This window comes from Alternaria burnsii (genome assembly GCF_013036055.1).
Source record: "Alternaria burnsii strain CBS107.38 chromosome Unknown 746, whole genome shotgun sequence".
Taxonomy (NCBI): Eukaryota; Fungi; Ascomycota; class Dothideomycetes; order Pleosporales; family Pleosporaceae; genus Alternaria; species Alternaria burnsii.
The window spans coordinates 1,168,371-1,194,971 of NW_024066109.1; the positions used below are offsets into that span (position 1 = coordinate 1,168,371).

General features: G+C 51.3%; 7 protein-coding genes across 7 annotated transcripts; 4 read left to right on the forward strand and 3 right to left on the reverse strand.

The window, feature by feature from the left end:
• Nucleotides 1–1,073: 1,073 nt before the first annotated feature.
• Nucleotides 1,074–7,685, reverse strand: GT037_002953 (kh domain-containing protein; the record flags this gene model as incomplete). The annotated part of the gene is made up of 6 exons (XM_038928000.1): nt 1,074–2,771; nt 2,821–3,282; nt 3,345–3,617; nt 3,675–4,184; nt 5,383–6,490; nt 6,751–7,685. 6 exons carry the CDS (start codon nt 7,683–7,685, stop codon nt 1,074–1,076), a joined length of 4,986 nt encoding a protein of 1,661 aa, XP_038789278.1.
• Nucleotides 7,686–8,204: 519 nt separating this feature from the next.
• Nucleotides 8,205–10,211, forward strand: GT037_002954 (pyrimidine 5-nucleotidase; the record flags this gene model as incomplete). The annotated part of the gene is made up of 3 exons (XM_038928001.1): nt 8,205–8,805; nt 8,860–8,959; nt 9,380–10,211. The coding sequence occupies 3 exons, from the start codon at nt 8,205–8,207 to the stop codon at nt 10,209–10,211; spliced, it is 1,533 nt and encodes a 510-aa protein (XP_038789279.1).
• Nucleotides 10,212–10,386: 175 nt separating this feature from the next.
• Nucleotides 10,387–14,523, reverse strand: GT037_002955 (uncharacterized protein; the record flags this gene model as incomplete). Its single annotated transcript, XM_038928002.1, has 2 exons — nt 10,387–13,674; nt 13,774–14,523. 2 exons carry the CDS (start codon nt 14,521–14,523, stop codon nt 10,387–10,389), a joined length of 4,038 nt encoding a protein of 1,345 aa, XP_038789280.1.
• Nucleotides 14,524–16,248: 1,725 nt separating this feature from the next.
• On the reverse strand, nt 16,249–18,956 carry GT037_002956 (apses transcription factor; the record flags this gene model as incomplete). Its single annotated transcript, XM_038928003.1, has 3 exons — nt 16,249–16,982; nt 17,037–18,702; nt 18,780–18,956. Coding segments are annotated over 3 exons (2,577 nt in total), but the record flags the coding sequence as incomplete, so codon positions are not given.
• Nucleotides 18,957–19,310: 354 nt separating this feature from the next.
• Nucleotides 19,311–21,501, forward strand: GT037_002957 (uncharacterized protein; the record flags this gene model as incomplete). Its single annotated transcript, XM_038928004.1, has 3 exons — nt 19,311–20,608; nt 20,903–20,973; nt 21,023–21,501. The coding sequence occupies 3 exons, from the start codon at nt 19,311–19,313 to the stop codon at nt 21,499–21,501; spliced, it is 1,848 nt and encodes a 615-aa protein (XP_038789282.1).
• A 2,349-nt stretch (nt 21,502–23,850) lies between these two features.
• Nucleotides 23,851–25,326, forward strand: GT037_002958 (amine oxidase; the record flags this gene model as incomplete). Its single annotated transcript, XM_038928005.1, has 1 exon — nt 23,851–25,326. One exon carries the CDS (start codon nt 23,851–23,853, stop codon nt 25,324–25,326), a length of 1,476 nt encoding a protein of 491 aa, XP_038789283.1.
• Nucleotides 25,327–25,747: 421 nt separating this feature from the next.
• Nucleotides 25,748–26,375, forward strand: GT037_002959 (uncharacterized protein; the record flags this gene model as incomplete). Its single annotated transcript, XM_038928006.1, has 2 exons — nt 25,748–26,063; nt 26,116–26,375. The coding sequence occupies 2 exons, from the start codon at nt 25,748–25,750 to the stop codon at nt 26,373–26,375; spliced, it is 576 nt and encodes a 191-aa protein (XP_038789284.1).
• Between the last annotated feature and the right edge of the window lie 226 nt (nt 26,376–26,601).

Sequence of the window (26,601 nt, forward strand, 5' to 3'; positions counted from 1 at the left end):
GTACATTGTACCCGCCATGTCAGAACAGAGCAGATAGCGCCTATGTAACTGAAATGAACCCAAAAATCATTGTTGCTAGCTGTTGGACTATTGTTACATGGACCGAATCTAGAGTGAGATATGCTACTATATTGTAACATGCTGGCCATTGTTGCTAGTACGTGTGGAGAAAGACGCTTCAACTATTCAAAATTACGTCTCCTGCCTGCTTTGTCCTTCCAAGCCTAGCTTCTCGTTCGCCTCTCTTTCTTTCTTCACAGACTGATCATCTTTTCTTGGTTGTTTTCCATCGTCTTCTCGTCAGCATGTTAGCTGCACAATCTCAAAAGCGTAGGGTGTATACACTGAAAAACCCTAAACCTCAACCTCGAGTCGATGCGATCAGCCTACCCTCGGACATGTCTCTTCAAACCATCATTGTCAGACCAAGCATCACATGCACGTGCGCAATACAACAAGAGCATGGGGTATAGATGTGCTCTTCGTTCGTCTATCATATATATCTCTGCGTATTCGTTTTTCCACCTTCCATCGAAAATTGATCAAAGAGTGGAGAGGAAAAAGGTTCAGCCGCACACATACCCCTCAGTTTTTATACCCAAGTCTTCTACCCATACACCATTTCGTAGCCCACCAGTGCCCGTCTCACCACGGCTGGCAGGCGGGGGTATCATCGTCCCATCGTATTCAGCTTGCATCCACCCATCACACACTCCCAACACTGAGCACACAACGAAAATTAGACCAAAAAAGACGCATAATCCACAAGAAAAGCAGCAAATTGGTATATATTTCTGTTTGCGCCGTAGTTGGGGAATCATTCGGATAGAGAGCAACAAACAAACGCCGTAAACAAAAAACTGCAAAATGACGCATACAGGAAAACAAGACTGCGAACAACAACCAGCCAGGCCAGGCTTTTGACGTGGGTATTTTCGCCGTAGAGTAGGAGGGGTATAATTCTTTTGTCGTCGCACACGTACAAGAGACAATGAACGCGTAGCGGGGTATTCTTCGTTAAAGGCCGGGTACAGTAGTGGTATCAAATAAATGGTTCGAGATTGGTGTATCACTTAACGAGGAGGCCCAATAGGGGCCGGGTATCCAGATGCAGAATGAGAAGTACTGGGGCGCCCGCTGTCCACGGAGCCCCGCGGGTCGTACCTAGGGGTCACATCCCCAGGCGCCGCGGAAGAGGAACCAAAAGGAAACTTGGACTCAAAACGAGGGGCTGGCATAGGCCAGCCGTTGTTGTGGTGCTCGTCGTCCGCGAGGTTAATGCCGCTGTCATTCCACGGGTTGCGGTAGCTACCGGTGGATTCAAGGCTGGCAAGGGATGCCTTCGAAGCGTTGCTAGACGCATGCTTGAAGAGCGAACCGGGTGAGTTGGTGTTCTTACGTCCGTTGAAGATGGACGTAAAGGACGACATGCTACCTGGTTTGCGAAGGCGGTCGAGCATACCGCGAGGCTCATCGTCACCAAAGTGAGAGCGAGTCGGCGAATCGGTGCTCTCAACAGCCGGCTCCGCACGCTGGAGCAGCTTAGATTCGAAGAAGGGCAAGGAGTCTTCGAATGAGTCAGACTTGGGACGTGGGAGAGCTCCACGGACGGTGTTAGTATCAAGCCCATGCATGACTAGATTGTTGAGAAGAAAGTCGATGGCGTCCTTCAATCCGCCAGCATTGTTTCGGGTGAAGACAATGTGGAAGGCTTCGATCTGCTCTTCTTTGCCATCGGTAGTTTCCGTCTGCGCTTGCTGAAGCTGAGCATCGACCTCGTGCTGGGTCTTGAGCTTGTCGAGAATATCGGCCTTGAATTCGGCAGAGCGGAGGTACTCGCTGAGTTCGGTGGTAGAAGGGAAGGCAAGATCGTGGGATTCCGGAACCATACCCAAAAACTCGTCGACTGCGAATGGCACCTGATATTCAGGACCGGACACCGTAACAATGTCGCTAGCTTCCTCAGTGCTGGGGAAGGTGATTTTGCAGTTGAACTTCTTCTCCAACTCGTCGATCTTGTCCAAACGAGCAATAAGTTCTCGATGGTATAGGCGGTTGATGTTGATAGTCTCAGAGACGAACTCGGCATCAGCCTTTTCAACCATGTCCATGATCTCTTGCTTGACCAAGTCAAGATTCTGAGCATTGCGCGCAGGAGTACGACAGATGACATTATCCACCTTGATGTCGTCCTCCTCTTTACCGAAGCCGCCGCGGTCCATGGCGTTCGAGAACTTCACGAAGACAGAGTACTTCTTCATGATGCGCTGGATGTGCTGACCGCCGATACCGATAATACGCTTATGGTACTGGTCAGGAACATGGAAGGAGATAGAAGCAGGCATCTCCTGTTCGACAAGATCTAGACCGTTTTTTGTGGCCTCGTACTGAGCACCGCGGACTACGATGTAGAAGTTGTACTCGTTGAAGCCATCGAAGACGATCTGAACACTGCTGTGGCTCATGATCTTGTTGATCTTGCCGTTCTTCTTACCACTGACGAATTCCTTGTGCTCGTTTGCGAGCTCGATCTTGACGCTCATGTTGTACTGAGATTTCTTCACGAATGGGATGTTGCTGATGACCATCAGTGCAGCTCTAACAGCATCGTCAGATCCATAGATGTGGAAGTTTAGCTTCTCAAAGCTGACTTCGGCGCCGGAGTTGATGCAGATATCGGAGAGCATAGCACGAACATCGGCGGGTGTAGGTGGTCGCTGCGTAGGGTCGGGATGGGTAATGAACCACGAAGCACTGTAGAATTGGCCGGCCTGATCATGATTAGTACAAATTCGAGTACAGTGCGTGCGACAGACTCACAAGCTGCATCAGTTCGCGCACAGTACGCTCGACATGCAAGACGTCAGTGCCCTGGACACGCACAACACCACGCTGAACGCCAAGAGGGGGCAGTAGGATGTACGAGCCGTTGTTCTCAATAATCTTGCGCACCTTGTCCAGACGCTCCAACAAGATGGCGTCAAGCTTGGTGTCAGTGACCATGACAGGCTTCACAAAGACCTTGGTGGACATGACAAGATCGTGCAGACGTTGCTTGGCGCGCAGTATATTTTCCGAGTTCTCACCCGTAATGTATACTAGGTCATCAGGCCTTCGCTGAGCACCCGGTGGTGTGTAGCCAAACAGGCGAGGGAAGGGTGGGGGAAAGTAGATGGCTGTGCCTGTGGCAGACTCGATCATCTTGATATTCTTGCGCCCACGTCCGCATATCAACGTATGCATAGTCAGCTCTAGCTTCATGGTATCGACGGTCCGCTTGAGCTGTGACGGCATCGGATTAGCATATTGCGCTAGCGGGCATCTGTGGGGCTCGCAGAACTCACAATCTGGTCGATCATAATCAGCACACGCGTTTTTGCATGCTCCATGGTCTCGAGATCGCCGTAGATGGCACAGCGCAGACGCGGGTCCATGCCTGTGTCGATGTTGCCATGGAAGCTCGCCGTCTCGATGTCGGGCTGCTTGGGCATCAGCAGGAAGATGTCAGCCTTGGTGGCCTTTGAAATCATGTCGAGCTGTTGAAGCACGGCACCCTTGACGTTCTGCGAGGGCGGGTCGATGATGAGCTGCGAGTCAATATCGACAAAGGACGATCGCTGTGCCAAGACGTCAGCATGTGCTTCACGGGCGTAATCCCAGCATCATCAGCCTACCAGAGAGATGGGCGTCGAGTTCAAGATGCGGCAGCGCATCGAGTTGACTATTTCCAGCTCGCCAGACAGGCACACGTTGGTGACGAGCGCCCGCAACGGGCCCCGCTGCAGGCCGGGTAGCGGCTTCGACTCGGCCGACGTGACGTTGGCCGAGACACGTCCCTCAGTCTGCTCGCTCACTTCTCGACACAGGTTCCGCAGGTTGTCGACATTCTGGGCGTGGACAGGCAGCTTGTGTGTCGGGGTAGCATCTGCCGTGCCTTCCGGGTGAGTCCACCGCGCCTTCGCCCCCGGGCTTGCCCACATGATGTCGTCCGGGTCGGGTCCGGCGAGGTTGGAAGAAAAGGGCACGTTGAAGGACAGATTGACCTGGGTGCCGGGCGGTATGACGGGAGGCTGTGACGTCGCCGTCGAGGGACGCTTGATCGGAGCTGTGACGGGCATTTCGTGGTTGGACCTCGAGAAGGAAAAGGCAGTGGACGGTGCCATTTTCTCCCAGCCGTGACGGGCCTGTGCCGGGAAGTTTGATAATTTGTGCATGGTGGTGGAGTCGACGCCCTAGGTGTTGGCGGGCGGGAGGTGGTGGGAGTGGGAGAAAGAAGGACGAGGAAGACCGGAGGGCAGCAGCTGTCGAGCGAGCGTCGAGCAAGGCGGTGCCTGGCTGTGATTGGCTTGTCACATGTGCTTAGTGGGCCACGAACACCATGACCATGGTGCAACAAAAAGAAGATATTCACCCCTTCCCACCCCCCAGCCCAAATGCAGAAGCTTCTACCGCCCTTCGAGATTGGTCCCTTGAATTGCAACTTGACGTGCTTTTTTCTTCTGGTCGTGTGCCATGTGCTGTCCGCGTGCTTGCAGTGCCTGTTGAGCTGTGCTGCGTCGTGTGGGCCGGGAGGCGCCCTGCCAGTCTATCGCCAAACAAGCATAGCCGGCGCTCAGACAGGCTCGGTATTGCAGCATCATGGCATATCCGAGCAAGAATAGAAGTCTAGAAGGGCTCCAATCACACCCTCTTTTCTACAAAGTATAGACCTCGTCGCCCTCTTCGCCTCGAGCTCTCACCTTTGCAACCCCCCCACGCGCGTCAAACAGGCACGGTTGCGTGAGAAACACTGTGCGTGTGTGTAACGAAACAGCCCTCGTAGCTGGAACCTCGAGGCAGTCCGCGCTCCCCTCAGGATCCATCTGTCTACGTGGGGATGCGATCTGCCCATCTCTTGGTGTCAGAGCCCACTGCGCGGTTACGTCTCCCCTGCAGTGCGATGACGGGTGCCCGCTCACCAGACTCAAAACGGAAAACCTTACTCTCTAGTCGGCACCACAGCCGAGGAGCCCTACCTGTGCGCATGTGGCACTGAGACACTGATACTTCGAGTCACTGAAGAGCACCTTCCAAGAGTAGGAGTGGATACTGCATCCAGATACAAATGCAAGTGAATACACTGCGCTAGCAATGGCTATCCAACGCTATAGACTCTTACAATTCTATACAACACCAACGCCCATCACACACACTAACTAGGGTATCCTACAACCATTCAACACAAATTTATCGTTTCAACAAGCTCTAGTAGCGCGTGTACATGCGACGCGGCTCCACAAACGGATCTGAGGCCACTTCGATAGGTCCTTCTTCGACATATCGCCTACCCTGAGGTGCACCAACATAGCGACGCTCATCAAAAGGCTCCTGCATAACACTGACCTCACGGAACCGAGGCTGTGAGGCGCGAACCGCAGATGGCTGTATGCTCTCATGGCGAACATAACCTTCAGGCACTTCTCGTCGAACAACCTCCGGGCGCATACTGTACGATCGTGCAGACGCGTACTCTCGTGGCGGGCCCATCTCTTCATATTGTGGCGCAGGCCTGTATTCCACCTCTACAGGACGCCGGGATGGCTCCCGTTGCCGATACGGACTCTCAATCATCTCAGACTCTGATGCCTCAACGTAGCGTCGAGGCGGTGGAGGCATCCTCTGAACAGCGTCCTCTTCATACAACTCTGCACGTGCGGGTGCACGCATTGTTGGCTCCCGCGTTACAGCCCGCTCATAGTATGGCTCAACCTCCACTCGTCTGCTAGGTGGCGCCATCGACTCTCGCGCATCCACTGGTGCTGCGTAGTATTTGTTTCCAAACTGATCTACGACAATACGGCGTGGCGGTGGAGCCATGAGCTGCTGGGATGGCATGTATTCATGGATAGGTGATCGTGAACGTTCGCGTATGTATCTGGGTGCGGCTGATGGGCGAGCTGACGCTTCTCGGTACATCGGTGCCTCAGTACGATCGACGAAGGCGTGAGATGCTGCGCGAATCTGGCGAGGCTCGGGTGCTGCGTACAACTCATTGCCACCACCACCTGGCGAGTAAGGTCGTCGTGCATATTGAAGACTTGCAACCCGCCTGAGATCTTGTTCATCACGTAGAGATTTACGTTGTGGTGTGTGTATGACAGTTGGAGACGAAGGCTCATCGTACTCGCGGTAAGATCGTGTGAGAGGTTCCGGATCACGATAATACATAGGTTGCAACCTGGGACTGTTCTGCGCGGATACAAGCTCTATTTCATCGGGATGAGGCTGCAGCGCACGTCGTTTACTGGGCTGCGAATCGGGGTATGTAGCGAAAGGAGGAGGTGACTGCGGCTCTTCTTTGATGTACGGCTCGGGCGAGTTGGCGACACGTTTGCTAGCCTGTTGCTGTTGTTGGCGCTTCTTCTCGTCGCGCTCGCGCTTCTCTTCTCTTCTCCGCTTGCGAGGGTTTTGAACTGGTGCTGCAGGACCGTTCGGGCTTTCACGGCGTGATCTACAAAGCGTTAGTATGAAGATGATTGAGAAGATATAAACAGATGAGGAAGCGAAGAGAGGCATGCAAGAACAGCCATGACTGGCCTCAAGGCAGCAGAGCTCATGGTCAACAGTATGGCAACACTCGCTACCATACAATCATGGCTGAACCTGAATAGATAAGCCACCGCAGGTGTAGTGAAGACCAAGCTGGTGATTCGACATGCGAAAAGAAAAAACGTTGGACTGAGAAAGTAAGAGAGTTCTTTAGTATCATACCCATTCGTACCCCCATGGCGGTTGCGCTGCCGACCCCTAAGAGGCTCGCTTGGGCCGATCTCGGCTGGAGGCGGAGAGTAGTCTTCCTCTTCTTCACCATCCTCATGCAGTTGTGCAGGCTCGGGTTCATAGATTTCTATGTCATCGGCCGGCTCATAGGCCTCTTCGTCGAGATCGATCACAGTAGGCTTAGCCGGGCGAGAGTGGACATTCACATGCTGGGCTGCTGGCTGCGCCTGTGAAGTCAGTGGAGCTACATCAGCATGGGCGTGGTCAGCGTGATCAACATCCTCTGAGGACCAACTGTTCGCCTTGCTAGAGTAGTACGAATTCTCGTCAAATGACTCAACGTCATCGCTGTTGTTAGTCAGAGACGGTAAGCCAGACACAGGCGGAACCAGCTGGTGAGCCTTGATCAAACACTGCTCGACATCGATGAGAGCTTCTCGCTCGTCTGCATCGGTGCCACGACCCTTTTTATCGAACTGATCCTTCAGGGCGCGCTCTATCTGTTGCCGCTTCAGCTGCTGCTCTGCCTTGACCAGGTGTTCGGATTTTGTGAGCAAGATGGGATCGATGCTCGAAGAGGAAGACTTGGCCGAGTATGGTCGCTGTGTAGGGGGTATAGGAGATGTGGGAGGCCGTGTGGAGGATGCTGGACGCGGAGGAAACAGCTGCGACGAAGATGCGTTGGATGTGCCGTTGGTCGTGGGTCTGCTAGAAGCAGTCTGCGGAAGACGCGGTGCAACCTGTTCAATTACTTTGGGTGGAAGATGAATACGCGGGTGTTTGCTAGCAAGCACTTCATCGCGTATCTGCAAAATCTTCTGGAGGAACTCGGCCTCTCGAAGCACCTCTGCAGACACTGCGCCGGCACCGTTCAGATGCGAGGGCGGCGCTGCGGCTGTCGACATTGAAGCGATTGGTGCTGCCATCACAACAGACGCGAAACTGAGCTTAGTACCAAACACCAACAAGCGAGCGCAAGACTGGCGATTATACAAATACAGGCGACACCCGCGACTGAGCTGGGTGGGAAGATGATGAAGGGGAACGAGTTTCAGCAACACGCCAGCGGGTGGGTAATGAATGTCGGAGCCACGGCGCGTTCTGGTTTTCAGCAGGTGCACGCGCCAGCGATGCCACTAGGCCTGAAGAGGATGGTGGCTTCCTCATGTACTCATCACGGTTTCGATGACTGTAAATGCAACAAGCGCGTCTACTTGAGAAGTACACTGAACATTCGCCTCGCTTTCGTCTACACTGCTGCAAGGTATGACGCTCGATCTGTATCACCACGAACTCCATAACTAAAGCTTACACCAAGTAGACAATCTTTGGAATCTCCCAACGCCACCTATTCAGACAACACAACTTGGATCACTTAATCATCCCAACCCATTTTAACATCCAACTGCTTGAATCAATCCCTCTGTATCCATCAAGTTGAAGCCATGGCTTTCAACACAGCAGCGCCTCCAGAGAGCATGGAGTATCGTCAATATGACTCAACAGCAAACAACAACGCCACAGTGGACGAGAACGAAAAGCCAGTCTTCTTCTTCGATATCGACAACTGTCTCTACTCAAAGAGCCTTGAGATTCATAGGATGATGGGTGAGCTCATTGACCAATTCTTCCAAAACCACTTGAGCTTGTCGCAAGAAGATGCCAACGAACTCCACTACCGGTATTACCGCGAATATGGTCTTGCCATCGAAGGACTTGTTCGTCACCACAAGGTCAATGCGCTAGAGTACAACAGCAAGGTTGACGATGCGTTGCCTCTGGAGGATGTCATCAAGCCCAATCCAGAACTGCGCAAGTTAATCGAGGACATCGACACGAGCAAGGTCCGGTTATGGCTCTTCACCAATGCCTATATCAATCACGGCAAGCGTGTCGTCAAGCTTCTGCAGGTTGACGATCTTTTCGAGGGCATAACTTTCTGCGACTACGGCTCGGACAAGTTCTACTGCAAACCGCACGTGGAGATGTTTGAAAAGGCGATGGCGGAGGCTGATATCAAGTCGAACGAGAAGTGCTACTTCGTGGGTGAGTGAGACCAAAGGTTCCCTCTACACATGGTTTGCTAATGTCCTGACGCAGACGATTCTTATATTAATTGCAAAGCAGCCGAGGGACGTGGGTGGAAGACGGCGCATCTGCTTGACGAGAACGACCCTGCGCCCGCTCAGCCAGCAAGCAAGTACCAAATCAGGAGCTTGCAGGAGCTACGCAAAATCTTTCCAGAGGTCTTCAAGAGTTCATGAGACGGTACATGAAAATAAATCGTGTTTGCGCAAAAGGATAGGCAGGGTTCATGCAGCTGCATCAGATGAATCCTGCGGATCTTCAAGGCTATAAGGATGAAGACTACGTCATAGACTAGATTCAAACTGGATAGAATAATCACAAGATTAATGCTAGAGCGTTGAGATCAAAGGTTAGATTTACGGAATAATTTACATTGCGGGTAACCATGGCTCGGTCTCTTATCGTTCGTGAGCACAAAATGCGCGTCTCCGTTGCCCTTGCGTGTTCTTACGACCAAACGTAGCACCAAATCCAGGCAACAACGTCCTGGGGCATTTTAATCCGTGTCCAAAACTCTACATTCTCGATCTAGGTTACCAATGAAGACAACAAAGCAATATCAAACCATGACTTCAACAACTACCACGAACACAACCCCACCCGCCCCGCAGTCCTCCGCGTTACCCCCAACACACCCCTTCAACACCTCAGCCAACGCAACAACACTCGCCGACCACACCAACCAACTCCCCGTCCTATCCGGAAAAGTAACACCTCGACGAAAACCACTCCTACGCCTTGAACTCCGTGACTTATCCTCCGATGGCGCACGCGCCTTCCTCCGCCTCATCCACGCGTCCAACGCGCTCGAATACGCCGTCGACGCCGTCCTCAGCTGTCTCTACAGTGACCTGCCCATATCATGTATACCTGGCACGCGCTCCATCACCCTGATCTTGCGGGAGATGGACGGCGTTGCATACACTACGGGACGGGATCTCGATGACGACCACAAGGAGATACATCTAAACACAAGCTACATATCACATGTACCTGAGTTGCGGCAGAAAGAGGAGATCATGGGTGTTGTAGTCCATGAAATGGTACATTGCTGGCAACACAATGGACAAGGCGCTGCACCTGTGGGCCTCACGGAGGGCGTGGCGGATTGGGTAAGGCTGAAGGCTGGGTATGCGCCGCCGCATTGGAAGAGGCATGGAGATTGTGATTGGGACGCTGGGTATGAGAGGACAGGATATTTCCTCGAGTGGTTAGAGAAGGAGCATGGGAAGGACGTTGTGAGGAGGATCAATGAGAGATTGAGAGAGAAGTACAATGGCGAGAAGTTGTGGAAGGGGTGCTGTGGGGAGAGTGTTGAAGAGTTGTGGAAGGCGTATAAGAAGAGTTTGGAAATCTGCGGGTAAGGGTCTGATACTGAGGACAGGTTATCAGAAGAATTATTTGGAGTATCACAATAGGGACGCCTTACTTAATGAAAACAGAATCCAGAACATGCTACAAACCGCGGTTATATCACGGGCGGTTCCATATACCAACACGTTATCTCTACGAGACCTAACAAAGATCTCGCTCTCAAATTTACCTCCGCCTCCTCGCAGGAGCAGCCTTTCTTGGTGCCGCCGCTTTAGGTCGCAGAGCACTCTCTGCGGCACTCTTCTCGGCCTCTTTCCTCTGATACGCCATTCCTTGCTCTCTGTCACGTTCTCTCTGCTTTGCCATTTTCTCATCTCCCTTCCTCTGCGCTGCAATCACCTTTTCTTCTTGCTTTCTCAGCTGCGCGTCTGCTTTATCTCTTTCCTTCTGTTGCGCCTTAGCAGCCTGGTCTTTCTGTTTCTGCTCAGCCTTTGCGGCCTGACTTCTCTCTTTCTGCTGTGCCTTTGCGACCTGGTCCCTCTCCTTCTGCTGAGCTTTGAGAATTCTGTCTTGTTCCTTCTTCTCGGCCTTTGCAGCCTTATCTAGTTCCTTCTGGTAGACGGCTTGGTCGTGGGCAGCCTCTTTTTGCTTAAGCTTCTCTTCCTTGTCGTGCTCTTTTCTTCCAATCGCTTCTTCTTTGGCAGCGGTCTCCTGCCTGAGTTTCTCTTCTTTATCAGCTTCCTTGGCTGCTAGCTTCTGTCTCTTTCGTTCTTCTTTCTCGGCGATTGTCTGCTTGAGCTTCTCCTCTTTGGATACCTCTTTGGCTGCAGCTCTGAGTTTTGACTTCTCTTCCTTTTCCGCAATTTTCTGCTCTAGTTTCTCTATTTTGGCCGCATCCTTTGCTGCTAGTTTTAGCCTCCGATTCTCATATTCAACAGCTTCTTTTGCTGCCAGCTTTTGTTTCCGCTTCTCTTCCTTGTCAGCATCCTTGGTGCCAGCAGTATCGTGTTTCGCAGTAGACTTCTGCCTTAGCTTTTCCTCTTTGTCTATTGCCTTCTTATCTGATGCTAGTACCTTTGCCTCAAGCTTCTCGCGTGTCTTCTCTGCTTTCTTAGCCTCCTTATTGGCTTTCATGGCGCTAGTCTTTTCAGACTTTTCAGCATACTTTGCATCTTTGTCGTTCGTAGACCCGTTAGCATTCGGGGATTCTTTCTTATAAGCCTTCTCAGCTTCCTTCTTGTCGGCTTTCTCAGCTTTGTGCACTAATCTCAATCCCAAAGCTGTTCTCTGAACTTCGGCTTTCGTTGCATTCGCCTCCTTCTCATGTTCGTTAGCCTCTTTCCTAGCGGCTTTGGTGTCTGAAGCCATATTGTCTTTACCGCCTAACTCGAAAGCTCCAGTCTTACACTCCTGATGCTCAGCGCCCTTTCCGTCTTCCTTGGCTTTTCTCTCGGCCCTCTTTTTCGCTATGATAACTCCCTTCGGTGATCCCTCTAAGTTCTTTGTTTCACTATCTTGTTCTATGAAGCTCTCCTGGTTGGGTTTTGCGCTGTCTCCTTCGTCCCGCTTCCCCTTCAATTGACCATTGGAATCTGTCTGATCTGTAACCGCACTGCCATTTTTGACACCCGACTCAGTAGCCTGTTTCTGGGCGTCAGCATCCTTTTTCGCTGCCTTCTTGTCCTGCTTCACTGCTTTACTCTCAACTCGCTTTCTTTCTACTTCTCCCCCCATACTCGTGGGTAGCTCCATCTCGCCTTTCTGCTCGCTATCTACGCTGTCTTTTCCCATTCCGGCCACTCCTTGGTAGGCTCGATCTGTACCAGACTGTAGTTGGGTAGTGCTTTGAACTCCACCTTTTCCGTCCTTATCAACTTTTTCTTGACCATTGGAACTATTGGAATTTTGCTTAGTCTTGGCTTTCTTAGTTTCTCTTTTCAATTTCCTCTCTGCCTTTTTCTTTGCTATGAGACTTGCTTCCTGTGCTTCTCGCTCCGCCTTCGCATGTTGCTCTGGTGTGACGTTGACATGCATGCCATTCTGCTCGTGCCGATGTCTTTGCTGACCATGGCCTAAACAACGCTCGCCTCGATGATCATGACGTACAGCGCCAGTGTGTTGCACACCTGGGTGTCCCCCTAGATGCTGTCCTCGATTCTCATCCCATTGGTCTTCTTGAAAGCTGCCTTTCTCACCATACACTTGTCGATCATGGTCTCTACGTGCTGTATCGTAAGTTTGGGGTACTGGGATATCGCGAATCTCTTCGGTGACTGTATGGGATTGTCGAGCTGTGTCTCTCTGTGGCCCCTCCATGGTACTGCTGGTCTCTATATGTCGTTCCTCTTCCTCCTCCCTCATGCGCTGCTTGTCCTCTTGTTGTTGTATCTTTTTCTCACGGTCGGCCTCTTTCTTGGATGCTCTATTCTCTTCTTCGGCCTCCTTCCTAAGCCTCTTATCTTCAGCTTCAGTTTCTCGTCTAGCCCAGTTATCGTCTAAGTTTCTTTGACGTTGCTGCACCCTATCTTCCCGTTGCATAGCACGTTCCTCTAGACGATACGCGGCTTCAGCAGCCTTCTGGTCTATCTTGTGTTGTCTCTCACTTAATCGGCTTTGCATGTTTGTTTCCTGTTCAGCCTTTCTAGCTTCCCGTGTCATAGCCCGCTCTTCAAGACGCTGAGTTGCTTCCATGGCTTTGCGATCCGCTTTCTCCCGTGCCCGTTCGATTTTATCAGCTGACTGGAGTTCTCTTTCTGTTTGGCGAGCTTCTCGATCTATCTCTTGTTGCTGTTGCCGCTGAGTGGCTTCTTCAGCCTCCCGATCCCGCCTTTCTTCTGCCTGGGTCGTCTTCATTTCCAGATCGTTCGCTCTCTTTTCCTTCTTAGCTTCATTGTCTATCTCGCGCTGCCCTCTTCTTTGCTCAGCTTCCTCAGCTCTTCTTTCTCGCTTGGCCTCTGTGTCTTCTCTTCGACGATTCTCACGTTCGTCACGGTCGGCAGCCTTCCTTTCATCCCTTTGCCTCTTCTCTTCGGCTCTTCTTTCATCCTTTGCCGTCTTCTCTTCAGCTCTCCTTGCGTCCTTTTCTTGCTTTGCCAACCGTTTAGCTTCGTCCGCAGCCATTTTCTGGTTTGATTTGTCGGCAACGTCTTGTGATTCTTGTTGTTCTTGTAGCTGTTGCTGTTCCTGCTGGGCCTGTTGCTGTAGCTCGATCTCTTCAGTTTCCTGTGCGGCTAGCTCTTCCGCCTCTGTGGCAGCGAGTTCGTCAGTCACATAGGCGGCAGTTTCTGCAGCTTCTTCGGCTTCCTCCTGTATTTGCTCTTGTCCTAAAGTCTCCTTTCGCATAGCAGCATGTATCTGTTCATGACGCTCCCGAGCCATTGTCTGCCTTTGTGCTTGGACATGAAGTTGATGTACCTGGTCTTGCTCTTCTTCTTGTACTATGTCTTCAGCATCCTCTTCTTCGTCCACTAGTCTTTCTTCTAAAGCTCTATGTGCTGGCACAGCTTGCATCTGCTGCTGACGTTACCAGCTAAATGTTTGGTTTCGCGCATGGACTTGCATCTGAGGTGCTACCCCATCTACCCGTGCATGAAATGTTTGTCCTAAACTTACATCGTCTTCATCAGTGCCCTCTTCTTCCTCAAGTTCTTCTATCACTCCATCGCCATATTCCTCTTCTTCTTCCCCGTCCTCTACTTGTGAAGTCACCAGATCTGGAGGAATTCCCCCCTGGCCTCGAAGTTGCTGTATCGATTGCATGCGTTGTTGTTCATTGAACTGCTGTCTCGCCAGCCCGTCGCGTTGCTGCTGCGATCGAACAATCACGTGAGAAGCTTGTGTGGATTTTACAAGAACCTGAGCAGTAGCCGGGTCTCTGTTCATTTCAATGGGAACTTTCTGATTCCAACCTGCTTCTCGTACTTTCTGTCTAGCTGCCTCTGTGATAGAAAGAGATTGTGGCTTGTCGACGACGGGCCGTGCTGGAACCTGCTGCCGTAAATCATTGCTACTCTTGTCGGCTTCGCTGTCATCCTCAGAAACTCCGTTGGCTGAAGCATGGTTATGATCGCTCTCCTCGGCAGTACTCCCATCTAACGACTCATCTTCGCCGTCATCTGTACTTTCAGCTTCGCTATCAACTATGTCATTAAAACCGCTATCTTCTTCAGCCTCATCTGGAGTCTCTTCGTCTTCACTGACTTCTTCTTCGCTATCGAAGTCCCCAATACCGAAATTGCTATAGTCAGAATCGTCTTTATCATCTGGGGCAATAACGGGAAATTCTTGATTGAGTTGATGAAGTAATATGTCAGGTTTGCTCGAAAGTTGAGAGCCTACAATAATCGGATTTGCTGTCGCCATGATATTCAAGCTTACCAGCATAAAGCTGTATGGTTCAGTCTGGAGAGCGTGTATACTCAAGCCTTCATGGGATATGTGATAGAATTGTGAAACTTTGAAAGAATTCCTAGCTTATGCGGAGAAAGAAGAGCAACCACGTAAGAGACTTTATATTCAAAATAGCGAAGAGACTTTTGTACAACGATGAAGGTTGCTGTGATAGTCTGTCATTGAATTTGACTTCAACTGCGTGAATTGGACAACATGCACGTGGAGACAGAATCAGCACTCTCGTTTCTGCGTTCTTCATACTTCCGTATGGTAACCTTGAGGCACAAATACGGTGATGCCTTTGTGCTTCCTGCTTCACTGCCAGCACCGCTTCAGATTTTGACTTGTAATCAAGTTTCAACAAGTAAAGTGAATATTTTCAGTTTATTACTGATCATCTGAGGCTTATATTTGCCAATGAAAGCTGTGACATAGAATTTCGATGTGAATTACAGTATGCTGTACCTATTCAAGAAGTCTGAATCGCTATTAACAGGAGATAGATCTGTTACGATATACCTACACAGCTGTCAGTTGATAAACCATTACATTGAGTAGCACACTTCCATTCATTCACCTATTCAGCTCAATCACATCGACGCCTCTCTCTACAATAAGATCAATCTCACCAAAATCACGAAACAAAATCTCATCTATCGAAATCCAACAGTATTGGACATGTGCATCATCGTTCCAAGAAAGACCTGCCCTACATGTGGACAAGGTGGCAAAGGTCATGATCCATATACACAAAGGGGCTCAGATACGATTAATTGTGGAAAAACCGGCCCATTGTGCGAAAGAGTTGTCATAGGTGATACCAAGGGGAAGAAAGGAGATTGCGAGGCATGTGTCTTGGAGAGCACATATGAACAGAGGAAGACGGAGGGTAATTTGACAGAGAAGGAGAAGAAAGCGGAAAAAAAGAAGGATGCAAAGATAAGGCTTAAGCTGGATGTGGAAGAAAAGAGAAAGAAACTGTGGCCTAGTGCTGAATAAAGCTAGTTTCATGATTATGATGTGAGGAGCAGATAATGGGACGTTTCTATGAATCGAAAAACGTTAGCTCGTGCCGAACTCGAGTTAAAGTTCCGTCTGGTAGCGATGGAAGCCGAGCGCATACTCGTAGATCTTATCTCGTAGCTCGCGTGGTAGATCAAGAAGGCGGAAAGGCTTTTCGTTGTAGTGACTGCTCATGATGCTTGGCAGAGGTGGGGTGAAGAAGATGTGGTTCGGTTGAGCCCGCTGACGTTCAGGCATACACAGCTGATAGTGGCGCCTGATCTTCGCTTCACTTCGCCTAGCGCATCGGACAATGTGCGGTTTGAGTATGGACATCGACGTAATCCTTTCGCGACTGGACGAAGAAGAGTCATCGTTTTGAACTTATACTCCTGCCTGAGCTCCTATCCATGGGAACGGAGACGTGCTAAAGTCGTAAAGTATTATGGTATTGACAGCGTGTTATGAGAACTTGTTGGGTAGCCTTCCAGTCCGAGTTCCAGGTGATACGCCGCTAGAAAATCGCACTGAAGCGCTTAGAATACATGCCTACGCAACCAGTTTACAGCCGTCTCCATAGCCCTCAACTCCCAAACAACCCGCTCGCCGGCGTACCCATTGTATCGCGATGCAAAGCTCACGTTGGCCATTGGCCGTGCCAATGCCCGAACTGGCGAAAGACAACTCTTACTCTACGCCCTCGACCTTCCTCAAAAACTCCCTGACCCGACCTACTTCGACACCTTCTCCTTCTTCGCTATCTAGAGCCGCCACTAAGCCTTCAAGACACTCTTCAATCCTGCTCTCCTCTACCTTCGTGCATAAGCTAACGACCTTGCGGTACATCATCTCCAGTTGCCCATCTTTCTCTTTCAGCATCTTGCTACGTTTGAGCAATGCGCCGTTCGCATTCGTATAGGTATGAAGTCGTTGTTGGAGGACCGAGGCAGCAGGCAGTTGCTGAACGGCATAGCTCTGATATTGCGGTTGATGCGATACCTGCTTGAGCGTTGCCGGATCCAGTGGAATAGTTGTCGATAGATAAGAAGCTCCATCTGAAGCTCGACAATCTAGATGATCACCCGCTTGCCGGAGCTCATAGGGCAGGTCGTCTTCCTTGATGAGAATGCCTGCACCTTCCAGGTCGGCGTATCCTATTCTCTTCTTTTCATGCAGGTCAATGTCACCTGCATTGACGGAGAGCATGTGTCGTTGTGGCTCGAGCCAACGCTTCAGATTCGATATTCGCTTGGCCCGGTCTTGTCGTACACGTAACCGAGCACGTAGGGACTCAAGTCTTTGTTGCTCCTGCTTTTGTTGAGTGGACAGTTGGGTGATCAGCTCGTTCGTTTGATCTATCGCGTCTTGTTTTAGACGCGCTTCTTGCGTGAACTGCATCGAAGCTGACTGAAGGATGCCATTCATCACTGAAATTCCTGTTAACGAGTGGCTCTCTGAAACCAAGGTGAGTCTCGACTTACATGGTTGTATCTCTCGGCTAGTCTCCTCAACTTTGCTCAAGGGCGCCTTGCCCTTGCTGGGGCTGTTTGCGGCCATGATGACTTCGCCGTCGCCAAGATCACTGCCAACGCCAAAGTCGATCGGTCTCGTTCCTTTGTGATTGGGGATCGTCGGGTCCGCTTGTACTTCCATGAGTTGTGAGATGATGTTGCGGTTACCTATTCTCGCTGCTAGATTAAGTGCTGTGTTGCCGGCTTTGTCCCGCGCGTTGACCATTTCTTGCATGAACCTCATCAGTCCTATGGGCTTCGGGTAGTTGCTAGTGTCGTGGAAAGAAGGCATCTGGCTGGCGCCGATATTGCTCCGTACAAGATACTCAAGAAGTGCTTCGAGGTAGTACTTGCTGGAGGCCGCACGCCCTTTTATAGCACACGTTACCGCAATGTGGTGTAATATCGTCCGTCCTTGAGAGTCTCGTAGTTCGATGAGCGGCGCCAAGATCTCGAGCGTCTCCGGGAAGCAGCTATGATCCAGGCTGTTGTTGACGGAAACTGCACTCATCAACGGTGTCTGGCCGGAAGCATTTCCCCTAAACATGTTCGCTCCTTTTGAAACCAACAGCCTCATCAACGACACTCGGGCCAGAGTCGCTGCCCAATGTAGCGCTGTATTCGAAGTGTTGTCGATTGGCATGTCCAGATCAGCGCCAGAGAGATGGAGTATGGCGGGGTGATTGGTGAAGTCTGTCCTAGTCTGGTCCGCGAATAGATCTGTTAACATGGCCTGCTTTTCTTCGTTGTGCTTGGTGTCGGGGTGTGGTAAAGGCGGTAGGGCCGAAGGAACCTCGCCATCGGGAAGTTGGATGCGTTGTCCAGTGTGGTGTGGTTGGTAAAAGCTCTCACTTGGTTCTGTCGGCGAACCAAGATCACGCATTGACATGTCTGCTCCGTTGGGCTGCGAGTATGATTCGTCTTGCGATGTGCGCATGCGCTTCCGTGGTGGCTCTTGTGGGTCTTCTATGCCTGTGCCGTAGGCCGAGTCGTTGTGCCCTTGGCCGCTAAAACTACGTTCCGATGCTACGCTCTGCTGGCTGCTGGTGCGGAAAGATTCTTGGCTGGCGAGTGGTCCTTGTGATGGTCGTGCCATGCTTCTTCGGCCCTGCGATGATGAAGTGGGCCGTGGGGCAGGTGAGTTCAGCCGCGCAACCTTGTTCATTGCTGCAAGGGCGCTGGTGGCTGTGGAGGAGATGTTACTGAAGAAGGTACCGCCGACGCTCTGGCTGGTGGTGCGGCCGTCCATACTTTGGGTGTAGAAGCGCTTCCTGTTGGCTGCCATGGCCTGCTCTTTGGTGGGCGTCTCGATGCCCTGACCCTGGCCTTGGTTGCCGTCAACGCTGATGTCGTAGTCCAGCAGTGGTCGCAAAACATCCTCGACACCGTACTGGCGACAGAACTCTCGTCCGCGGCGGTAGTTGATCCAGGTGCCCTGGTACTTGCCGTAGCCACCCTGGACCTTTTCGTGTTCGCCATTCAGTATCTCTTTCTCCAACACCTTGGTGCGCTTCCCCTTGTCGACGCCAGCAACCTTCAGGATCTGGGTAGCGTTGAGCCAGCCGTCAGAGCGTCGGCGCATGACAGCGACCCGGTTCACTTCCATTTCGTAGACGGAGACGCCCGAGTAGACAGCCTAGGTTTGTTAGCGTGCCAATGCGACGGCAATGTTGTTGTTGTTGTTGTGGTGGTGGTGGTGGTGGTGGTGCGTACGGTGTATATCTGCGGCTTCTCCATGGCGTGCTGCTGGAAGCCGTTCATGTCGGAAAAGGACCGGTTGAAGCCAGCGGGCGCAGCCATGAGTCCCTGACCATGGGGAGATTGGGCGTACATGGCAGACTGGGGCGGCGAACCTGCGGGGAAGGATAGCGACGAGCGCGCGACTTGCATTATGTCAGCGCAGTCGCTGGCGGTGTTGTTGGTGACTGTACGGGTCAAGCGACGATCATGGGGGCGTGGGCAGGTGCAGTCGGGGCGCGCAACGTGTGCGCTGGAAGCGGTATGCTCGGTCAAGGGGTTGCGATATGCGATATGCGATATGCGATAGGCGATATGCGCCGGATCAGGACTCGATGTCGGTATGCGGGTGGGCGGGGAGTGAATTGGCCGTCGTCGTGGAGAGAGTGGAGATTCGCGTCCAACGCGTCGTCGGTTGTGCACACTCGGCCAATCACACGTCTTGCATGTTTGATTGCCCAGCCGCAGCCACCACAGCGTCTGCCACCCTTCCGTCTCGTCTCCCGCATGCCTGTCCAGCCAGTTCACCTGCTGCGAGCCCTTCTGCGCGAAGCCTCGTACCTGCCCGATGCGACTGCCCGTACCTACTTCCGCCGGTACATTGTCCACCGATATAAAGCCTACCAGCCCACGCAGAACGCGACTGCTGCCCTCCATGTCCACGCCGTGGACAAATACAGGCACAGGAGCTTCAAGAGGCGCCAGACAGCCATCATAAATGAGCGTACACGACCACTGCTAAGGAGGGGACTGAAGAGCCTGAATTTCCTGCGCCGGGCCAACCAGGGCGAGATACCATGTCTGCAAAAGGTCTTGTTCTTCGCCTACGGTCGCATGGGAAGGCGGAAGTATGCCTTGCTAGAGAACATACTGAAGCCTGACCGTATCATGGACGGTGGTGCAATCGCAGCGTCAAATGAAGCAGGTCCGGCGCCCCTGCAGAAGCTCTACTGCAGCAACAAACGCTACCTCCAGTACTTCGATGCGCCCAAAGCTGCTACCAAGACGCATCACACCATCAAAATCTCCAGTCGCTATTCTCGCTTGCGCGCCGTCCTCAGGACACAGCACGAGAAGGCCATCTCCATGAACCGGGGGCTCAAAAGTTCAGCCCTGAAGACGCCCATCAACAATTCGTGGGAGCGACCTATGCCTATCAAGCGCGCGTGCAACAATGTCCGACGCTGGTATGCCGAGACCATGACGAGGATGCTCCCTCCACTACCTACTGAAGAATGGGACAATATATATGCCATGATGGTTGGCGACCGAAAGATTGGCTTAGTCAAACGCAGAGGACGCGGTACAGCCCTGAATGCTGATCCTGTTACAGAAGACGAACTTTTCGCCAGCACGGTAGAAAAGGGCATTGCATTAGACAAGCCCAGTAAGGCGGATAAACCAGCGGGCATACAACGACCACATGCCATTACAACTAGATTTATGCAGCGCATGTATACCAAGCTTCTCATGCTCTGTTGTAAGCTCGAGTGGGATGACGACCAGAAGCGATGGAAGGCTATCTGGGGTGAGGCTATGAAGACCATCAAACCCAGCCTCTACAACACTCCCACGGATGAAATGCTCTTTGCAGGTGTCGATGCGACTGGCAGAATCCCGAGGGCGCCCAAGAAGCATGCGCTGGCCAAATCGCTACACGTCCAGCCACGGAACTCAGAGGGCGAATACATGCGATTTCCCTTCTTCGCCGAACAACTTCCTGAAGATAACCCAATACGTAAGGAACTCGACGAGTGGAAGAGGAAGCGTGCTGCTGCTGCTGCGCGAGCAAAGAAGCAGAAGGCGTCATAAGAAGAAGCTCAGTTTATCAGGGTGTACTATAGATACTAAAACTTGTCCTAAAGGTATACATATTGATCCCGGTTGAAGAGCTATCAAGCAAGGAACAGTGTATGTCGTTAGGGTAGGTTTTGATACTCACGGTACAAGTCAATAAAATCAAGCTCCTTCCTAGGTGGGGTAGATCCGATTCCGATTACATCTCGGACTAGTTTTACCCCACATCGCGACTACCACAGGGCGCATCTCACAATGACATAAATTAGCGGCGCCCTTTACTCTATATTCAGCCATTGCAGTGAGCTTGGTAACATCACAACAACCAAAATGGCATCTTCAAACGCAACAGTCCGCCACGCGAGCCGTGAAGGTACAGCACCTCCAGCGCAATAGTGGGAGCCTACTAACCACTTGCGCAGATGTTCCTACAATTCTCGCTCTGATCCAGGAGCTTGCTCTCTACGAGAAAGCCAGTGACAAGGTCGACTCTACCGAGGAAATCCTTACACGCACCCTTGCACACCACGATCCTTCCACCTCGACCTTTTCTGAAGGCTTTGCCCGAACACTCCTCCTTACTGACCCTGACGGCACGGTAGCTGGCATGGCTCTATACTTCTACAACTACAGCACATGGACAGGCGTGCCAGGTATCTACCTGGAAGACCTCTTTGTTAAGGAGAATTACAGGAAGAAGGGTTACGGGAAGAGACTCCTGAAGGAGCTTGCTGGGGAAGTCCTGAAGGTCGGTGGCAAGAGGCTCGAATGGAGTTGCTTGACTTGGAACGAGCCCAGTCTTCAATTCTATCAGAGCGAGGCTGTAGGTGCGCAAACGAAAGATGCATGGGTGGGTCTAAGAGTGGAGGGGGACGCACTTGGGAAGCTCGCGCGTTCGTAAGCACTGAACGGAAAGTGTATTCAGTGTTTGCTGTGACTTGTTCCTGATCTTCTGCTCTTGCTTAGGTGAATGAATGCCCCAGGGCCATCCACGTGAACACGCGCCTGTGGGCCCGTGCGCGACAGTTTCCCCGTCCCAACCGTTGAGAGTATCAAATAGAATTTCGGAATACATCGTGACGTGAGTGAGGACGTCGAAGAAGCTGTCGAAGCGAACAATCTTGCTGTCTGTCGTACTATCGGTCTGGCTATGCACAAGAAATTACCACGAGAACTCCGCGACATGGTCTACGCGTACCTGACCACACTTGAACTAGAATTGTCAGACAAACCTGATCTCCATTCGCGAAAAGAATTTAGTCAACGAGTCCAACAACCAAAGTGCATGGAAGGCACTGCCAAACCGCCGAGATATACGACATACTTTGCCTTGCAGCCTCACTCGAAGAATGATGGACTTTGCTCAGAGCACTATTGGCGAGACGACGTCGTCAGCTCCAAAGTGGCTTCTGAGCCTATCGAATCCTGGTATCGGAACAGCACGTTCTACATGAAATACACAACAATGGATCATGCAGAGTCCGATAAATGATTTAAAAAGCTGTTTAACAGAGATATTCTTGGTAGTGGTTTGCAACCTCGTAAGCTCATTGCAAAGTTCAACCGCCAGATTTTGCATGACGATAGATTCCAGCAACCGACGCGAATGTCCTGCGATGTCTCGAGGGTCCGTGTTTGTTCTGGAAGTGACACAGTTACAAGTGCTTGTGGAATTCGTCTGTAGCGATGGGGCCGTAATGTTCAGGAGATTTATGGACCTCATACGTCCAGTGATTCTGCGTCTTCGCATATCTAGTCAACGTTGCGCAGTGCTGGCCTTCAACTAGTACACCACAGATCTTGATAGCAATATTTCCTAAGAGTAGGAGCAAGAAGTTTAAGTGGAGATCTAGAATGGTGACATATCAGCGCTGGGCGTCGTCTAGGAGAAAAGAGTAGTATACTACCTAGATACAATAAAGCCCCGGTAAATTTGTATATACCCAATAACTTCTTGACGTGCCTTGAAGGACTTCACCAACTTCCACAGCTATAATAGCATTACCGGAATATACCGAATACCTTTAGGGTACTCCAAAGCTAAAACGCACTTTTGAATGCCGAGCGCTTTCGTGTAGGTGCCTTGACAGAAGCTCACATGACGTCAACCTTGGAAGCTTTCACCCAGCTTGCCAACAACCTCCAGTAGCATACTCTCTAACTAACAGCACTAGCGACTTCGGTCAGAGTGCTCGGCTCTTGGGAAAACATGAACCAGCCGATTCGAAGTCCATCATTGACGATGAATGTATATCTCGGAGGGCTCGGAAGCCTTGGGCCGCAGTAAGGCCGATCGGCTTGTATCAATGAGGAAGGGTATGAGTGAAGCTTGACGGCAACTCAGAGAAACAATCAACATAAAGACAAAACCTTGCCAATTCATTTGGCGGGGTGTGATGTATCTGTTTCTTAGCCCTCCCTCAGCCCTCCTGGAATTGGGCTGACCCTGGAGAACGCACTCGATTGCTCGAACAAAACTAGTTGAGATGACGTATTGATATTAAAGAGAAATTCAAGCATACAAGCGCGAACACGCATGTAGACATCATGTAGATGTAGGTTAGTAAAAAATATAGTGCGCGCGAAAATAGCAACATTGACACGCTGAACTACTTGGGTACCTGCGTCGTGAGACCCTGCGGCCTACTCTATCATGCAGCGCCATGATCGCACAACCTCAGCTTGTTTTCTTCGGAATTTAAAGCAGTGATGAGATCAGAGGCTTTCGCAGGTATTTCGGCGTTTCCCAAAATTTCGTCATAGCTGAAAAGTTTGAGATAATAGCCAGCGGCAGATGTACATTCTCGGCTTCGGGAACCACCAGCAATCCGAAGCCGATAAATTGTAGGATACGACGGTAAAAGCATACATTTGCTATTTACTTCGAATTGGGTGTAGTTTAGATGTTTCAGTACTGATTGGACCAGTCCTGCTGACCGCTTGCTACTTTGAGCTCAGCTTGCGAACAACCCATTTCGGATATGCCTTCGTAAGCTGGGTAGTACCCTGGCTGCTGACAGGTCACATACAGATGGCCATGTGTTGAACACCATTTGACAACGGCCCTTCTGGTCGGGTTCGGACGCTCACCTCCTTCCACGACCAGGATCAGAACTTGAGGCGCAGTTCTCTACATACCTAAAGCCATGCAATAGTCAGTATATATGAGCAGGCTGCTCTTCGATAGTGAAATCTCCATCAACAAACAGATCAGCTTCCATCTCGTCTTCACAACTCTATCACTGCAAACATGGGCAACCGTTTCGTCTCCCCTCGTATCGAGAGGAGAGCTGTACTCCTCTTTCTTTCTGCCTACTTCTCCAGTTACGCTTCCGCAACCGCTGTACCCGAATCAGTGGACGTTGCCATTATCGGTGCTGGTCTTTCTGGTCTCACGGCAGCGCGAGAGCTCCTTCACGGTGGCAAGTCTGTCGTTGTGCTTGAAGCCAGAGACCGTGTCGGCGGCAAAGTGTACAACCACCCTCTGAAGAATGGCGGTGTCACCGAAGTAGGCGCTGAATTCGTTGGTCCGACACAGGATAAAGTCCTACAAATGATCTCTGACCTAGGACTGGAGACTTTTGATACATATGCCGAAGGGAAAACCATCTTGTGGCGCAACAATACCCGCCTTACCTATACACCGGATCCAGCACTCGGTGGTGCACCGCCAATTGAACAGTCGTCTCTCGTTGAAGTCGCTGGTGCACAGGGGCAACTGAACGCATGGGCAGCTGAGCTCAATACGAGTGCCCCATGGGCACATCCCAAGGCTAAAGAGCTGGACAGCATGACTTTCCAGCAATTTATCGATCAGCAAGCAACCCTCTCGGACACCTCTCTTGTATTGACCACAGCATGCAAGGCCATATTTGCTGCAGAACCACGCGAACTCTCCTTGTTATATGTCGTCGCATATATTGCAGCCACTGGAAACGAAACAACTGTCGGAACCCTAGACAGATTGACCGCCATCAAAGACGGTGCTCAAAAGAAACGGGTAGTGGGTGGAACCGGTCTCATTCCGGAGACCCTAGCGAAGAAAGTCGGCAGTGAGCATATCGCCCTCAATGCCGCTGTATCAGCTATCACCAAGACAGCCCATGGTTACAAAGTCGTTTCTCGAGCGGGAATGGTACATGCGAAGGAGGTCGTACTAGCTATGGCACCTCCGCTGCTGCGCCAAATCAACTTCTCACCATCACTTCCCAGCAGCCGCAACCAACTCAACCAAGAGATGAGGATGCCCTCGATTGGGAAAGGCATTCCAATCTATACAACTCCCTTTTGGCGCCACGATAATCTGAGCGCACAAGTCTTTTCTGACTATGGCTCCACCAAAGTAACCTTCGACAGCACCCCCGAGGATACCTCTTTCGGCGCAATTCTAGGCTTCATTCTCGGCGACGAAATGCGTGCTTTGGATAAACTGACCCCGGCGCAATGCGAGAAGAAGCTCCTGGCCGATTACAAAAGGTACTTCGGGGAAAGCGCGACAAACGTGACTGAGTTTGTGCTACAGCGCTGGGACTTGGAAGAATGGTCCAGAGGAGGTCCAGTAGCGGTTGCTCCACCTAATGTGCTCACACAGCACGGAAGCGCGTTAAGAGCAAAGGTCGATGGGTTGCATTTTGCTGGTACGGAGACGAGCCCGTACTGGACTGGGTACATGGACGGCGCTATCCGAAGCGGAGAAAGAGTTGCTAAGGAGATTCTAGAAGACTGAGTTTGGAGCCGAAGTTGGGGTAGTGGTGAGAGGTTAGTGTTGTGATCGATTTAGTATGCAGTTAGAACGTAATATACTTGTTTCTGTCTTACAACCAATCAACGAACTTGTCGAGCAAGAGAGTCTTACGCTCTAGTGCAATATACAAAGTAGTTACTCCAGTTTGCGGCGTGATACCCGGTGATCTGCACACCCGCTGAACCTAGTTTCCGTAGCTAAGTGACTAGTTACTCTATTCGACGCCAGATCGGCATGTCGTGATGTGCCTCGGCTCCAGATGAATATCACCAGGAACTCGTATAACAGGAAGCTCCAACATGTATTGATTGCTTTTTCGTCCCCGCATAATTTTGACCCGTGTTTTGCTCTTTGGCTTGGTCTCGTGTCAGATCACCATTGCCACAAGATATCCGACGACACCATGCACTTCTCACTCTCCCTCCTGTTTCTTTCAACCATCGCATTCTGTTCGCCAGTTCCACAGGTCCTGCCCACAGCACAAGATGTGACTCAGTCGGTGATCAACATCCATAACGCCGTTCTCGAGCTCGATGCCACAGTGCAAGCCTTCCAGGGCGGCTCTTTTGAGACAGCCATCGTTGAAGGCAAAGAGGTGCTTGCTGGCGTAGCAAAAATCCATACTGTGAACCGGGAAGGTTTCCGACGTGCGACTCTTGCTCTGCCGCCATTTAGCGTGGAGGATACGATCAAATTTATTGATACGGTGGTAGCGACTGGTTGGTTGTCACAATCCTTCCAGCACGGACAGAGTCCTAACTTTATGCATAGTGGATGTCAGCATCCCGAATGCTACCAAGCATCTTCGCGAAAAAGAGCCCGTGTTCAAGGCAAACGGCTTCTCGGCTGTTGTCATCGCCAGTCTGGCATTGTTGGAGTTCGATCACGATACCTTCAGTGCAGCAGCTGCGAAGAACTTCAATCTCGCTACTGACAAGGCCAAGTTGGCTGAGGGTGTTGGAGCAGCGGCGAATATCCACAGCGTTATCCAGGATACCATCGTATTCTACACTGTATCAACAGTAGTATAAGGAGAGACACGTAGTCAGGTTGGGCATGGCGGTGAAGTATGCGTCCGTGGGTGCCACGCACGCGCAGCTTTGTAGGAAATTGCACCCGTACCAACTACCACACGTGCCTGATTCATCGGCTTGCACCTGCACAGATCTTCCTGCATACTAAAAAGCAAACATCTCACCGATGAAGTCATTGCCTCAACCTTGTTTCCCTTGCGTACTTGCATAGTCTAGATGCCGC